This window comes from Electrona antarctica (assembly GCF_951216825.1).
Source record: "Electrona antarctica genome assembly, chromosome: 22".
Classification (NCBI taxonomy): Eukaryota; Metazoa; Chordata; class Actinopteri; order Myctophiformes; family Myctophidae; genus Electrona; species Electrona antarctica.
The window spans coordinates 21,118,596-21,134,497 of NC_136805.1; the positions used below are offsets into that span (position 1 = coordinate 21,118,596).

Here is a 15,902-nt window from a genome sequence, read left to right on the forward strand (position 1 = left end):
GCAATACCACAGTTGTGTAATAATGCATACCACAGTGTTGAGTTCATAACCACCATTATCATTATAATAGTTATATTTTTACTTTTTGAGCAGTGCCTAACCACTCCAATGACTGGATGCTGCATGTGTCTGTGTAAGTGTGTATGTCTCTATGTACTGTATGTATGTATGTACTGTGTGTGTGTGAGTACGGACAGCTGCAATACCTGGGTGACCTAAAGTGTCACTGTTGACCAGCCACACACACACACCCACACACACCTTGTGTGACTTTTTATCCTTCTAGGGGGAGATACTGAAATACCGTCAGTAAACAGTGATAAAAAATACCACCCCAGCCCTACTCCCCGAGTCCCCAGCATAACACAAAACTTCCTCCCTTCAATTACATTATGTATTGTGCAGTCACAAGAGGAGGAGGTGAGAGAATGCACATGGTAGTCCAGGGCATTAAGAACAAATAGTTTCCAATGCTAACAGAATATACTGTGTCAGGGGGGAAAAAATAAAAACGCCTGGAATGCTTCTCTGGAGCCGACTGAGTGAATTTAAACTGCTCAGTAAGTAACACTCACAGGGTCAGGAGAGGAGTTTCAGAGATGTAGAGATAAGCAGTGGTGCAAGCAAGTTCTCACTTTTCTTTTTTTACTTAAGTACAAGTAGCAATACTGCAATGTAGAAGTGTACAAGTAAAAGTACGGAATTAATCAAACAAATATTTGTACAAAAGTATTGCCATCAAAATGTACTTACCAAAAGTAGAAAGTGCTCATTATGCGGAATATTTACAAATGAAAAAAATTACAAAAAATATTTTCAAAATATTGAATATAAAAATCAGATCTACGAACTCCGTGCATTACATTGTGAGCTTGTAGATCGGCTTAAAGTACAATATCTGTCTCCGATATGTATAGAAGTACAAGTATAGAAATTTGGAAATACTCCATTAAAGTAAAAGTACCCACATGTTTTACTTACGTACGGTACTTGAGTACATGTATTTAGTTACTTTACACCACTGAAGATAAGCAAATACTTTTGAAATTTCATTCTAGTTTATTAAAATGTAAAAAATAAATCAAGTGTTGTTCTGTTCTTCTGTTGGTGTTCGAGAGCGGGCATCTCTTTCCTCCTCTGAGTCACCAGCCTGAAGGATGAGAATCGCTGCTCTACTTTACAATACCTAAGATATACATTACTGTAGCCGACAGGGATGTTAGTGTACAACACTGTTAATAAGAACACAGTTTTTCATTAAAAAAAAAACTTTATTTGGTCCAATGGAACCTGAGATTGAAAATTAAACATACACAGGTTTGTATACATACTCATATATTCCCCCCTGGAAAAGATCAATAAAATACTCTATATATCACATTCTTCTCAAACAGAGTTCCATTTTGTTTCAGCATTAGGTTTGATTTATTGACTTCTTTTCATTATTATTTTCTTTCCTTTTTTAAATCTTTTTTACAGGGTTAAGAAGGTCAGTTCACTGCTTGGCTTAGGCAGTAGAGTCTGTACAATTTACAAGAATAACAGGGCAAAGGAGAAATGGAGACGAGGCAATGTGGCTAGTCTGTCTGTATGTGACTGGCCACTTCCACTGACATGGCCATAGCCTCTTTTCAACAGCAGGGGGTGCCCCTTAAGCAAGGACGAGTCACCACCATAAATCAGTGTTAAGAGAAGAAGATTCACAAGACAACAGGTAAAGCCAAAAACAAGTATAGACAATCATGATCAAAACATAAACAAATCAAGCACATGTAAATGTAAAGTGAAACAGCCACGACGCTTCATTTTGAGGTGCTTTGATTTCGCAGGTTATTCAGTGCAGGTTCAGTTTTTTCGACAAGCTAGTCCCTCGGGGCGATCAAAATCAAGCCATAAATTATCACATTACATTTTCTTCTGTCATTCATTATTCCGCCCACACACACACACACACACACGCACACACACACACGCACACACACACTACACTCCTGTCTGTGTACCCTCTGATATACAACAGGGTCTCAAACATAAAAATGTTCTTTCTTTCCCCTCCTTTCTTCTTTTTACAAATAAATTAGACAGACAGCGAATTGGCAATGACCACATTCATACAGGGTGAGCCGCTCTGAAACTGGTCAATACACAATACTTTAAAAAACAAAAAGGAAAGAAAGAAAGAGAAAGAAAAAAAATGAACATAGCTATTACAGTTACTCCAACTGTGATTCATTACAAGCAGACGTTACATTGTGATTCGTTGTAGGATTCATAGAAACCGTCAGGATAAATGTCAGTCTTGGTAGAAGTAGTCACATATCACAAGACTCATCGTGACACCAGCGAGGCCATTTGTCATGAGTGGTGAAAGGGCCGGCGCAGACAAAGGCAATGACGTATAGGGCTTCTTTCAGCATGTTTAACTCTATAGGGCTTCTTTCAGCATGTTTAACTCTATAGGGCTTCTTTCAGCATGTTTAACTGACATATAGGGCTTCTTTCAGCATGTTTAACTGACGTATAGGGCTTCTTTCAGCATGTTTAACTCTATAGGGCTTCTTTCAGCATGTTTAACTGACGTATAGGGCTTCTTTCAGCATGTTTAACTCTATAGGGCTTCTTTCAGCATGTTTAACTCTATAGGGCTTCTTTCAGCATGTTTAACTGACGTATAGGGCTTCTTTCAGCATGTTTAACTCTATAGGGCTTCTTTCAGCATGTTTAACTTCTTCCACGCTTGGGGCAATGAGTAGTAAACGATTCAAGCGGACTTGAATATCATAATGAATGGATACCAGAAAATGTAAATCAGCAGCCAAGATCTTTTTGGGAGATTTTTCTTTTCAGGTATCAAGCTGACTCCCGTCAACGCCAGTAAGACATCTTAATCCATACTATTAGCCACTTTAAAAAGGTGAAAATCCTCAATTTTCTTTAAAAGAAAATGCAGATCTACAAGCTACACTGACATGCTGTGAGCTGGTAGATTGGCTATGTCGTACGAAGACATAAATTAGGGCTTAAGTTAGAAATGCATCTTTCCAATTCCAGCCAGTACCACATTTAAGAAGTTTCTCACCTATTCACCCCTTTCTTCACTAGATCTGTGTTGTGTCTTGTGACCTTGAGTGGCAGCGTTGAAACTGGGGGAAATCAAATGAGGACACATGAGTGAGGGGGGGGTATGAGCGGCATACTGTATGCCCATAAAAGAGCCCTCAGAGATCATGATGTCTCGCTGATCACAGTGCATCCTGTGGAATATGGCTCACAATGCACCAGGAACTGGAACGGGAATGAAAAATGAATCTGCGTTGCCACAACAGGTCTCCAGGGGTGCATGCTCTCTGTCTGTCCCCGCGTGCGTGCACGGAGTCAGACAAATAGCTTGTTTGTTATTCAAAAGATGAGGCTTTGTTCTCCAACGTGCTGTTGGTGTATCCTCAGGGGGGCATAGCCCAAGTGCTTATGATGGGCCCGAATAAACACAAGCACAATAAAAATGGCCTCCTCCACCTCCCAAAACAATCCCGACAGCTCCACTTAAGAGCTCCCCAAAGACAAATCCACCGTTCCAACAACCAACACCTCTGCCCCAAGTTAAAGCTGACATGCAAGTAAATGGAGGACACTTATAATGAATACAAAGTTGAGCAATACAATCTCAACACAGAAACAAGGTGCGTGGTTTAATTATGATTATTTTTTAAACCTACTGTATATTCAGTAACAAATTCAGGGTTCTCCCTGCACCAAGAAGGACTGACACCGCGAGGTGCCGGCGTTAACAAGCTCTATCTGCCAAGACAGATCATTATCCCCAAAGTGCGAGTTCATGTTTCCACACACAAGCGAACAGACAGACGGTCAGGATGTGAAAAGTTTATATGCCTAAGGTCGCCAAGTAACACCTCGGCTTCACACGTTTGAAGTCCCAAAAGGAAATCTTCTGGAAAACACAGGAAGAAAAGATGAGGTACAATGGTGGTTTTCTGTAAAAACAAAACAAAAACTATAGGCTACTGTAGCTTGTTTTCCATTCTATCACCATGTAAAGCATAATTTATACAGTGTATAAATTAGGCTCGACATGACAGCAAGTACATGTCACTCACAGCACGGTCCTGACAGGCCTACCAACTGCCACACGACAGCCTGGCTACTAAACTCACCACCTACTATAACCGCAGCCCTAAACAGCGAGTATCCCAGCTACTCATGCCACAGCTATAACCATGCAACAGTCAAAGGCGAGCCTTATGTTTCCCAGCTTTATGGAGACCTGTTTATTGTAAGACAATGGCATGGGTTTGGTCTTCAGCTACAAAGAGAGAGAGAGAGAGGGAGAGAGAGAGAGACAGCTAGCTGCACAGCCAGTGCTGCATTGAAGAGGGTTCTTCAGAGAGAGAACCGTAGAGTACCGTATGTTTGATGGCTTGTCCTGTGATCTCGAGCTCATGATAATATATGGACGAGACGGCAACAAGGGACACGTATATGTAAAAATACAAGACCAATATTGACAAGATGTAAAATGTTTTAAAAAAATATCATTATGAATGTGTGTAAAACTGCTTGTTGACGTTTTGGCTGATGAAGTACCGTTATACTAAGGGCTGGCGTGGTGGGACCGGTGAACTGGTCCAAGAGCCGACAGTCGTGTGTCGCCGTGTTCATTGAGGTGCGCTTAGCCCGGCTTGAGAGGTGCGTCTTCAGAAGGCAGGATGGGGAGGGGTCGAGCACCCTCTAGAGGCGGCGGATTGGCTCAGTGGGCCAGCAAATCGGCTCAGTAGTTTATTTATTTTCTTCCCAAGCACTCCGCCTTGACCTTTAAACTACGTCACAGAGGCAACGGATGAGGCCATCTCCCTACTAGTCCGTCCAAGGTCGTCTCCAGGCGTGTAAAGGGGAGATACCAAGGTCTGAGTGTGGGCTTTCTGCTTCCACACCGAGTGCTTCCATGGACATGGGTCACAAACAGAATTGTGCACGGTTGGGAGAGGAAAAACCAGACCCACAATTCAAGTGAAATTCCAGAGTGGACTTTTCTTTTAGCGGAGTGGGGCAGGGGATCATTGGGTAAAAAAATAATAATAATCAAGTTCAGATGGAGCCACGCGGCCCCGCTCCCCTCATCCCATCCGGAAATGGCACATCCACTTGGCGAGATACAGGGCGTCATAGGAGTCTGTAGCGGTCAGCCATGGGAGGAAGAGGTGTTGAACACATTTAAAAACATACCCATAGTAGCCCTCTACATTCAGGTGTGTTCATCCAGAAATACATACACACACACACACTCACACACACACACACACACACACACACACACACACACACACACACACACAAACTCACACACACGTCTCGTCACATTGATCAGACAGCCCGTCTCCCTCTGCCCCGCCCCCTTACAGTTCACCGAGTTCAAGTGAGCGAGTGTGTGAGGTGGAGGGCGGTGGTCATAGGGGTCTGGGCCGATGCAGTCCGTCGATGTCCGGGGTGAGCTGCGGGCTGTGGGTGGCCTTGGTGGGTGTCCAGTCCCCTAGGGAGGCCTGGGCCGCCTTGCGGTGAGCCAGCCGGTGGGTGATGGAGAACCCAGCGTTGCCCTCCAGCTGCGAGAGCACCACCAGCACCTGCCTGCAGGGGGAGACAGAGGGCAGAGCTCTGGCTTAGGACCGGCAACAGCACTGAATGAGCCCATGTTTAGCTTTGTGCCTGGGAGAGAGACAAGGACACTTCAAACACTCATCAATCAGTGCTGTGGGAGGCCTCTCCTATTTGACATACACTAGACGATCTGGGCAATGTTTCTAGGAGTTCCCCACTGATGTTTAAGGGCACATTCACACCAGGATGTTTTACTGTCATTAAAACGAATCCTGGAGGGCATTGTCGGAAAGTGCGCTTAGTTTGGGCAGGTGTGAAGGCTCATTCGAATTCTGGTGCGGCTCAAACAAACAAATTCTAATTCACCATAAAAACTTGGTTTGATCAAGAGAGTGAATGCAATAGCATCAAATATAGGGGATGAACCAAAGAATGTGCCATTGTGCCAATGGAGAGATAAAAGTGGTAGGTTTGTTTGCGTAGACAGTTAGGTTACTGCTATATTAACCTATCTGTTTGCGTAGACAGTTAGGTTACTGCTATATTAACCTATCTGTGTAGACAGTTGGGCTACTCCAAGCCCCCAGGGAGGCTCTCCAACGTTGAAGCACTCAGCCCTACTGGTCAGAGCGGGGACTGCAGGCGGACCCATGCATTTATGACGAGGAAACCCCGTGCAGCTGGGGTTTTAAAAATGCAACAAACTACAGGTGTGAATGTGCCATAGGCCGAGAGCAAAGACGAATTCTGGGAAATCGGGGGAACACAGCTGCCTGTGAGTCATGTCCATGTCTCTGATTACAGCAAAGTAGGAGGATTGATTGAATCATAAAGTTCTGTTCACAAAAAGAAAGATAACTATAAACATAACTATAAATTCAGTTTGGATGGATGTACACATTATCAGTATAATTATCTTTTCTTTATACTTATAGCTACACTTATAGTTATACTTACTGTATAGACAGCAGCCCTTTAGCGTATGTTGCATATTTTCACCTTTCAAAGTTTAATATCATCTCTAGATCTTTGGTGGACATTTTTGGTGGATTGCTATAGCTTTCAGAGCTATAATAGAAGAACTTCAATTTATCAAAAGTTTCCAGACTTTCCTGACGATTTATAAGATAAAGTAGTGATACACCGCCCTGGGAAAAATGTCTAACATTGGCTACAATATCCAATGAGAGCAACTGCTCGACTTGAAGATGGGAGCCATGCTGATGTTCCTATAACTCTCTCCAGTGAGACGGTAATAAAACACCAGGTGAATGAGAACAATAGTGTGTGCCTGTGATGTATAGCATCGCTGGAACACACACATCACACACCAGCGTTTTTACAGCAGCAATGGCATTCTGCTCTAAGGGGCACGACTGCAAGGCACAGCATTAAAAGCGAGGAAATGTAGTTAGAAAATATGGGCCGCACGCGTGGCCACTCTTAACGGTGCACACAATTATAGGGAAGATAACTACAAGGCGGTGGAGGCTGTAAATTTACATTTACGCACACAATGCTGTCAAATAGCACTTATTTCGCAGAAACAAATCAAGCGGTAAGATAAGCACTTCAACAATCTGCCGTGCTTGTTTCCTGAAATTTACTGTACAGTATTTCTAGGCATTTTCAAGCAGACCAAATTACTGTAGATCACCAGTAAACTCTGGTTGCACAGATCCTCTTGTGTATCCAGGGGTTCTCAACCACTTTCATGGTTTCAAGGACTCTCAAAATCTATCTGGTGAAATAATAGTGAAATTAAACTGTTCCTCATTTTGCTAGGGACCCCCATGGGACCGCCTCAAGGACCACTGCTCTATTCTATAAAAGAAAAATGTAATTCATATCACAATGTTTAATATACAACAATTTATAATCTGTTCTCAATAAAAACCTATTTGACCAAAAAAAAAGGACCACTGCTCTACTGTACATTTAGTCATAGCGTGTGCTGGGGCTGAAGAATGCTTTGGTGCACCGACAGCGACCATATACTCAGTTGTGCGAAGGAGGAAGTATACAAAGGCAGTGGTTCCCAAAGTGGGGTCCAGGGACCACCAGGGGTCCTTGAGGGAGTTCCAGGGGGTCCCCAGCTAAATGATAGTTAGGAACCAAATGGGCCCTTATGGTTCTGTAACTCTGAGAGTGTAAAAATGGAACCAAATGGACCCGCTTTTGTACACAAATACAAATTATACAAATTAACGTTGATTTTATGATATGAATTGCGGTCTCAGAGATAGAAATGCCATTAAATGGGGGGTCCAAAGCCTAATGCATGTCAAACTGGGGGTCCTTGAAATGGCTGAGAGTCACTGCTAGAGGGGCCATATGATTTCAAATGGGGGTCCGCAGGGCTAATTAGTGTCAATTTGGGGGTCCTTGACATTGGGAACCAGTACACAAAGGGAGCTCCTCATACCGGTGCAGCGGCGGGACACTGTCGATGGTCTTGAGGCTGCCGCGGGTGGACACGACGTTGAAGCTGTCGGTGCAGTCACAGGACACGTGGAGGTAGTACTTGGGGTGGCGGTTCTCCACCACCACGATGAGGCCGGCCCAGCCGTGGGTCAGGTAGTAGCACGTCATGCCCTCGCGACCCTGGGAAACATATTGGAATTGAAAAAATGATGTTTGCGTATTATCGTTCTATAACCCATTATTGTTCTATAACCCATATTCTTGCTGCTCTATCAACCTGAAATTTGGCAAGCCTTCTCAAACAAAAGAGTTTGAGAAAAAAACAAAAGAGGCGTTGTTGGTCAACAACGCCTCTTTTGTTTGAGAAGGCGTGCCAAATTTCAGGTTGATAAATCTCTAACTAGATAAAGTGCCCCTCGGGGCACAGGTCTCCAACAGGGCAGGTCAGGTTGTGGCCACCTGGTGGCGCTATAATAGGTCAATGTGAAAAGGGTGCTACCGTATTTCTGCTTACGCCTTGGATGGCAATTGGATGATTTGAGGCATTTTGTTCCAAAAATGTATTTTGCAAACATCCACCTGTTGGTGGCGCTATAACAGGCCAATGTGAAAAGGGTGGGATATATTCCTCAGCCTAGTAGGAAAGTCTGTGAAAGATTTCACGTAAATTGCACGCTGCGTTCATGATTTGAAGCTTTTTGTTCAAAACGGGCCAATCCTGCAAACTTTGAAAGCCAATGTAGCCAGTAGGATTGTGAGAACGGCCTCAAAGAGTACATTTTAGTAGCCTGGATCAAGTCTTTAAAAATCAGGTGCTTAAGAAAGCAAAGTCCATTTGTACGGACAACTTCATCCCCTCAGCTATGAGTACAGGCTGCTTCCTTCCGGCCTTCGCCTAAAGGTTCCAGGGGCCACAAGTAACAGGTGCAAATTCTCCTTCGTGCCTGTGTCTATCCAGGCTTTAAATGCAGATAGGAGGAGGAGGTAACTTTGTCGCTGTTATGAATTCCATTGCTACACTGATACCTTGAACTGCCATCCTGTTTTTATTTTCTGTGTACCATCTTTTTTTTTTACTGTGTTTTATGTGATTCATGCGTCTGCCTGTTATGCTTTGTTGTACAACAAATCGCCCTTCGGGGACAAACAAATAAATTAACCTGAACCTACGTACAGTACAGACAACCAGTTGAATAAGTTGTTGATTGAGGCTTTAAATCTTTGCCTTCGTGAAATATCCTGGAACATTTATGTTAGATTCTTCTGAACACGTATTCTATTATTGCTAGTTTAACCACTTCCAATACACTTTCATCTTAACACAACGAATAACCGAACATATTCGTTCTACAAGCTCTCAATGCGTTACGCTGCAGCACATTGAGAGCTTGTAGATCAGCTACTTTGGCTGTGCAGGCTGGCTTCTATGGAATCCAAATGACTGAAATGAGTCGCACGGACATACACGCACGCACGGACGCACGCAAAAGAAAATGGAGCATACACACAGAAAAAGGGCACAAAGCTGCATCGAAGGACAGGCAAACACGCTAATGAGTTGTCCCCAAGTGCTGTATTTTATTGACCTCCAGTTCCCTTTTTACATACCCGCCTCTCCATTCTACTCTTAACCACAGCGATAACTCTCTTTAGAACTTTTGAAGGCTTTCATCTCGCAGACAGTGTGCGCTAATCACTGTTTCACAGACTACAATTGGGGCTTGTCACGCTTACCATCACCGCGCTATTTTCCACAGCTGACCTCAAATACCCAAATAATATTTTCCTTTATGCATAATAACGCTTGTTAATCATTTAGGACCAATTTTTAAGTTTTGAGAAAATAGCTGATCAACATGTGTTTGCTCAAAGATTTGTTTTAGTTAATGAGAATAGGTTTCTGGGACGACATGACCCAATGCCAGCCCACAATGCTGTCTCTGGCACAAAGATTATGGTTTTCTTCTACTAAATTAATTTGTCAAATCTAAAAAACACATTTACACATGTTATGACTTCACAGTTCCTGCGGTTGACAGCTGTTACCTCACACGATGCTTGCTTGGTGCTGCTAAATGCCTAAATTGTGAATAGTAATTTGGTCCACATGCTGGGAGCAGGCAGGAAACCGTGACACAGTACTTTCTCACTTTGTCTCAATGTCTCAATGTGTGTGTGTGTGTGTGTGTGTGTGTGTGTGTGTGTGTGTGTGTACTGTATATGTGTGCGTACGTGTTACACATTTGCACAGGTAAAGGCAGCATGGAAGCTGCAAACAAAAAGTAGAACCTTCCAAGTGGTTGATCTTTAAGTATATTTTATACGTTGGGTAATCACAAATAGCAGATCTACAAGTTCATACAACGGCACAAAGTGATGCTCTATGAGCTTGTAGGTCTGCTATTTTTTTTAAATCATGAGGTTTTTGCGCCTCAAGATTTGAGCAAATCTTTGAGAATATATATATTTTTTGTGTTGAAGATTTTCACTGTGCAACATGCTTCCATAGAAGACATTACCGACTTCTAAGTCCCTGGTAAACGTGCTCACCTCGTGCCTCTCGCCCTTGTTCTCAGTGAGGAGGATGATGGCGTCTGCCAGCGTGGTGGCCGTGGCCTCCACCTGCTCCACCATCACCTGCCTGGAGCTGTAGATGGCCAGGATGTAGCCGGGGAAGTCCTGACTGGGCCGCCGCAGCGCAGAACTGGTGGTGGGACTGGACACTGTGGGAGAAGACCAAGACACATTGGAACACCCAGAAACTGGTCAAATATTACGTTGGTTTTTTTGTAAAATTACACTCTACAAGTGAAAAGTGGTTAGTTTTGTGCTTGAGTTAAAGTACTTTTACATTATTATTTTTAAATTAATAAAATCTAAATTTGTCCAATCTGTATGGTAGAGCATGTTAATACAATATAACTCATACAATTGGGGTGGTTGTATTTGGTGAGACATTTAGATTGTGTCAAAGATCAGTTTCCTACCAAAATTCTACAAATCTGCAAAGTTCCCCTTTAATACTAATGCTTGCTACTACTGCTGCTGCTACCGTCTTTGTCAAGAGCCTTTCTTTGCATAGTGTTCCAGTAGAAAGATCCAGTAGTAGCAGAGCATGAGCTATAAATATACTGTAGCATACAAGGAAAATAACCATTTGTAACAATAAAAGGGACACATGGTAATGTTGGCTTCATTAATGCTCAACGCAAAAAAAAAGAAAACGGCACGACCAACACTAAACTGCGACATTAGCATAATAATACAAATATGCATGAAACATTACACTACAGCAAATCGACATGGTGGATAGTACTGTACGCTTCTAATAATAACACAAACAGACAAATAACAAAACACCTGCTTCTTTCTAAAGTTCCAATCATACACTGTTGGCAATATCACAGATTCAAGTGCAGTTCTAAGGTGCTTGATTTTGCCATTACACGATATTATGTCTGTGTGTATTGTGTGTGTGTATATGTGTTGTAGTGTGCACCCACCGGATGTGTGTGTGTGTGTTGTAGTGAGCACCCACCGGATGTGTGTGTGTTGTAGTGAGCACCCACCGGGGGGCGTTATGTGTGTGTGTGTGTGTTGTGTGCACCCACCGGGTGTGGGCGGGCCTGTGGCTCCGCTGACATTCATCTGCCAGTGGTTGAAGGCGCAGCAGACAACGGCGTACTCGCCGGGCTCCAGCATCACGTCGCAGCCCACAAACTTCTTCACGGCCCGCTTGCTGTGGGCCAGCAGGCGGCCCAGCGTCAGCTTGTTGCCGCTGCCGAAGGAGGCGCGGAACACCATGATGCACAGGTCCAGCAGGTGGCTGTCGGCTGTGTCCGAACGCCTGCGGAGGATGGGGACGAGAGGAGAACGAATGGGAGAGCCAGAAAGGAAAGTGGGGAGGGATAGAGAAGGATGGAGGGGGGTCCAGCAAAGGTAGTTAAATATAGCATCACAGTTTAACCACTTTAACCATATTTTATACTTTGGCGATATACAGGCTCACTTCATGCCGAACTATGAATATATATATATTACATTTATAATATATTTAAATTGAGAAAACACTACTCAAATGAGTGCTCCCTTGTTTACAGTACTGTACCTGCTGCCCTCCTGGAAGAGGGCGAACTCCAGCGCTGTGCGCTCTAGTACAGTGAGAGCGGTGACAGTGACCGGCCCACTGGCCTTACTGGGGAAGCAGCCCTGCAGTCTCACCTCCTGCCAGTCTGAATGGATCTTACAGATGTCCACCGAGTCAAAGTACCTGGAGGTGGACAGCAGAGAGAGAGAGAGAGAGGAGAGAGGAGAGAGGAGAGAGGAGAGAGAGAGAGAGAGAGAGAGAGAGAGACCATAAGTCAATTTTATTCATATAGCACTTGTCATACTAGAGACGAGAAGATTAAAAACAAAACAAGGTATTAAAGCAGTTAGAACAGCAAAAAGCCTGTACAATTCATCTCAAACAGCACAGAAGATAACAAGACAAAAGTGTGAAATAAAATCATATAACTCAAATAGTAGCATTTTTTAGGTTGTTCTAAATTTGTCCACAGCTCTCAAGATCTGTGGAAGAGCATTCCAAAGTTTTGGAGCGACAGCCTGAAAGGCTTTTTTATCTTTTGTTGTTGAGGGGCTTGAGTGCCTCAAAGAGACTAGGATACCAGGTAAACATACAACCTACAGTTGGAGGCCATCGATATTGTCCTTTTCTTTTTGCTGAGGTTTGCGATTAACTGAGGACAGTTAACCCATTTTGGGCGGGAACCCCTTTTGGTGTTTTAAACATTGTTATAATTTAGCTATTGAAAAATAGCAGATCTACAAGCTCATAGCGCGCCACCGAGTGGCGCGCTACGAGCTTGTAGGTCTGCTATTTTTGAAAAATCGTGAAAATATTTATTTCAGAATACTGGAGGATTTAGAAGGATTTTTTTAAATGTTGAGGTCAGGCCTAAATGGGTCAAATGATAAGGGACAACCTAGCATGCCATCTAAATAGCATAACGGTACATACCGTAGTCTCGCAGCTAATTATTGTGTTTACCATGTCCAAAATAGGTACTGTACGCCAGGTTGAAATGAAAAGATCTGATATGAGTAGAATCAGAATGAATTATTCATTGCACTTTACCAATACTATTGAAATGTATTAATTCCATTACAATTGACTGTACAATGTTTTTGATATATTATTCCTTGTTATGAAACCTGTACTGATAAGTCCCGATCTGTATTTGTGTGTTTTTTAAGTACTTTTAGCTTCTTGTGCATCACTGTTAGAACTAATGTGTTATACTTGTAAAGGGAGGCCCAAATGAACATTACAGGAGACAGATAAAAGCACTAAATAGTTCCCCGTGGACATTATTTCCTCGGCAGGGCAAGGCCTCCGAAGCTGGATTTAGACTAGACAACAGTAAAACTCTCCATCGACAGCAATGCAAATTAAAGTCATATTTGCCCCGTGGCAGCTCGCAGAGGCGGGATGACCTATGAGCCGCTGTGAAAGCTGTGAAGCGTAAACACTGCAAAAATAAAACAATATATATACACGATACACATGGGTTTGGGATGCTACTCTCACCTCGCATATCTTTAGTTCAATAGTACCCAGGGGGGAAGTGTGGATTCACCACCGAGACTCCTGCATAATAATCCAGTTATACTCAAGTTGCGTGCCAGTGTCTTCAAGCTAGATCTACAAGCTCACATTGTCAGCGTGTAGATCTGCTATTTCCGGTGCGCACACATGATGCGTATAAATCAGGCTACAAGACGGAGTAGGACACGGCATACTGTAGGCATAACGGTGTGACACGAACACAGACGCGGGTGACAAGTGGTGATTGGAAATGCTAAATGACAGCTCCCCCCAGCAGTGGTTACACAAGCTCAGCGGACTCCGTGTGTGTGTGTGGCAACCCTACGCTGGTGGAGAGGGCTGGGTGGAAGACATTGGTGCTGACAGTGCAGTTAGGACACCGCTGTGCCACGTTTGCTAGCAAGTGTCCAAAACGGCACCCGGCGAGGCTGTGTGTGTGTGTGTGTGTGTGTGTGTGTGTGTGTGTGTGTACACATACACACATCCTTACAGCTCAACTGTCAGGTTTAAGCTTCAGTGATATGCCAGTGTCGTGCTCAACACCACTGTGTGTGCAAGTTTAAATCAGTGGGAGTTTCAGCTACAGTTTTGCACCTAGCGACTACCAAGTGATTCATTCCTCTGAACATGAAAACGTTATTTAATTTCTCACAGTTAATTCAATTCAGCCGCTTGTTAAGCCCCAGGAAGATTAGCTTTTGTCATGGCAAAAGCTAATTGGGATCCTAATAAACAATAAACAATAAATGTCATCCTTGCTTCTCTTCACTGGTTGCCTGCGCATTTCAGAATAACTGATTTTAATGATTAATTTAAAAGCCTTGCAAAGTAAAGCTCCTAGATACATTTTGGGGTTTAAAAACAAAAAACTGTTTTATCAATGGCCTGGTTTCTTTTCTTTAAGAGTTTAATGAGCCAGTGACAGACTGTCCCAACACCTCACATCCAGTGGCCTTCTCCTTCTCCAAACAAAGTGATTAGGATGGACACAGACTGGCCCCGGGCTGCAATGCTTCAAAAGAACCTGACTGGGGAAAGAGGACAGCTAACAGACGGATGACATGGACTTATAGTCTGTCCCCAGGTTCCAAGGACTGAAGGACAGACAGGCAGACAGACAGAGAGCTGCTGCTGGCCTTGTTATTGTGCCACACTCCCATGAATGACAGGAAGGACATCTATAAGCCGACAGACACGCACCCACACCCACACCCACACAGAAGAGATAGCCAGACACACAGAAGAGATAGCCAGACACACAGAAGAGATAGCCAGACACACAGAAGAGATAGCCAGACACACAGAAGAGATAGCCAGACGTCACCTTTCTTTAGGTCATGAACATTGAGAAGTAGCACATACAGGCAGGCAGAGATACATGGAATAAACTACCATTAAATATCACAACCTAATCGGAATCTTGAGTAACAATTCACCAAACACACTTCTCCCCAGACCTTCTGGTCACGGTGCGCTCATATGCTTTCCTCTGTCTCCAGTCATGTCTGTTCTCAGTATTGTTCACTTCCCATTGTTGTCGACGCTCTGTTGTTTTTGTCTCGCTACTTGTATTTTATTTCCTTGTTTTATGGTGAATAATTGTAGTATTTTATTTCCTTGTTTTATTGTGAATAATTGTAAATGTATGTGAAGTTGTTTGTGTGTATGAGTGTATAATATATATATTCTGTGAAAGTATGAAACAGCTGAGGTTGTGTAAAAAAGAAAAGAAAAAAAGCAGTTGTAAGAAATATGTATGCTTATAATTCTGTGAAGTTGCCTAAACTGAAATAAAAACAAAGTTAAAAAATTATGTTTAGGTATTATCATTCTAAACCTAATGTTGCTGCTGTTCTACATACAGTACATACAGCCAAACAGTTGAAGAAATTACAGACTGAAGCTTTAACACTTTGCTTTTATGAAATAGTTTTCATGTTTTACAGGAGATGCTTCTAAACAGATACTCTATTGCTAGTTTGACCATTTCTCATTCTCTATAATCGTAAAATAACTAGTTTGACCATTTCTCATTCTCTATAATCGTAAAATAACTAATAACTGAATATAGCCTATCTAGAGTACAAGCTTGTAGATCGGCTATTTTTGGTGCACAGCATGCTTTCATAGAAGACATGCTGGCTTCTATGGAATCCTAACCCATGCAGATAGAACAGACAGACAGACAGACACACTGGAAAAGGAGAAAGAAAAGTCAATGCTTCGCTGTTGTATGTCTGAAAGGCTTTAATTGAATAAC

The 15,902-nt window shown here is 43.0% G+C and overlaps 1 protein-coding gene across 2 annotated transcripts in view; it reads right to left on the reverse strand.

The window, feature by feature from the left end:
• Positions 1–1,256: 1,256 nt before the first annotated feature.
• capn15 (calpain 15) overlaps positions 1,257–15,902 on the reverse strand; it is a 56,486-nt gene continuing 41,840 nt past the window's right edge. The window contains exons 8-12 of one of the 2 annotated variants that reach the window (XM_079491943.1): positions 12,143–12,304; positions 11,646–11,881; positions 10,585–10,757; positions 8,036–8,214; positions 1,257–5,640 (exon numbers count right to left, since the gene is read on the reverse strand). In XM_079491943.1, the coding sequence (XP_079348069.1) occupies positions 5,463–5,640; positions 8,036–8,214; positions 10,585–10,757; positions 11,646–11,881; positions 12,143–12,304 (928 nt within the window). In that variant the 3' untranslated portion in view covers positions 1,257–5,462. Of the gene's footprint in view, positions 5,641–8,035; positions 8,215–10,584; positions 10,758–11,641; positions 11,882–12,142; positions 12,305–15,902 lie in introns of both variants that reach the window. The other variant, XM_079491944.1, reaches the window with a different exon arrangement.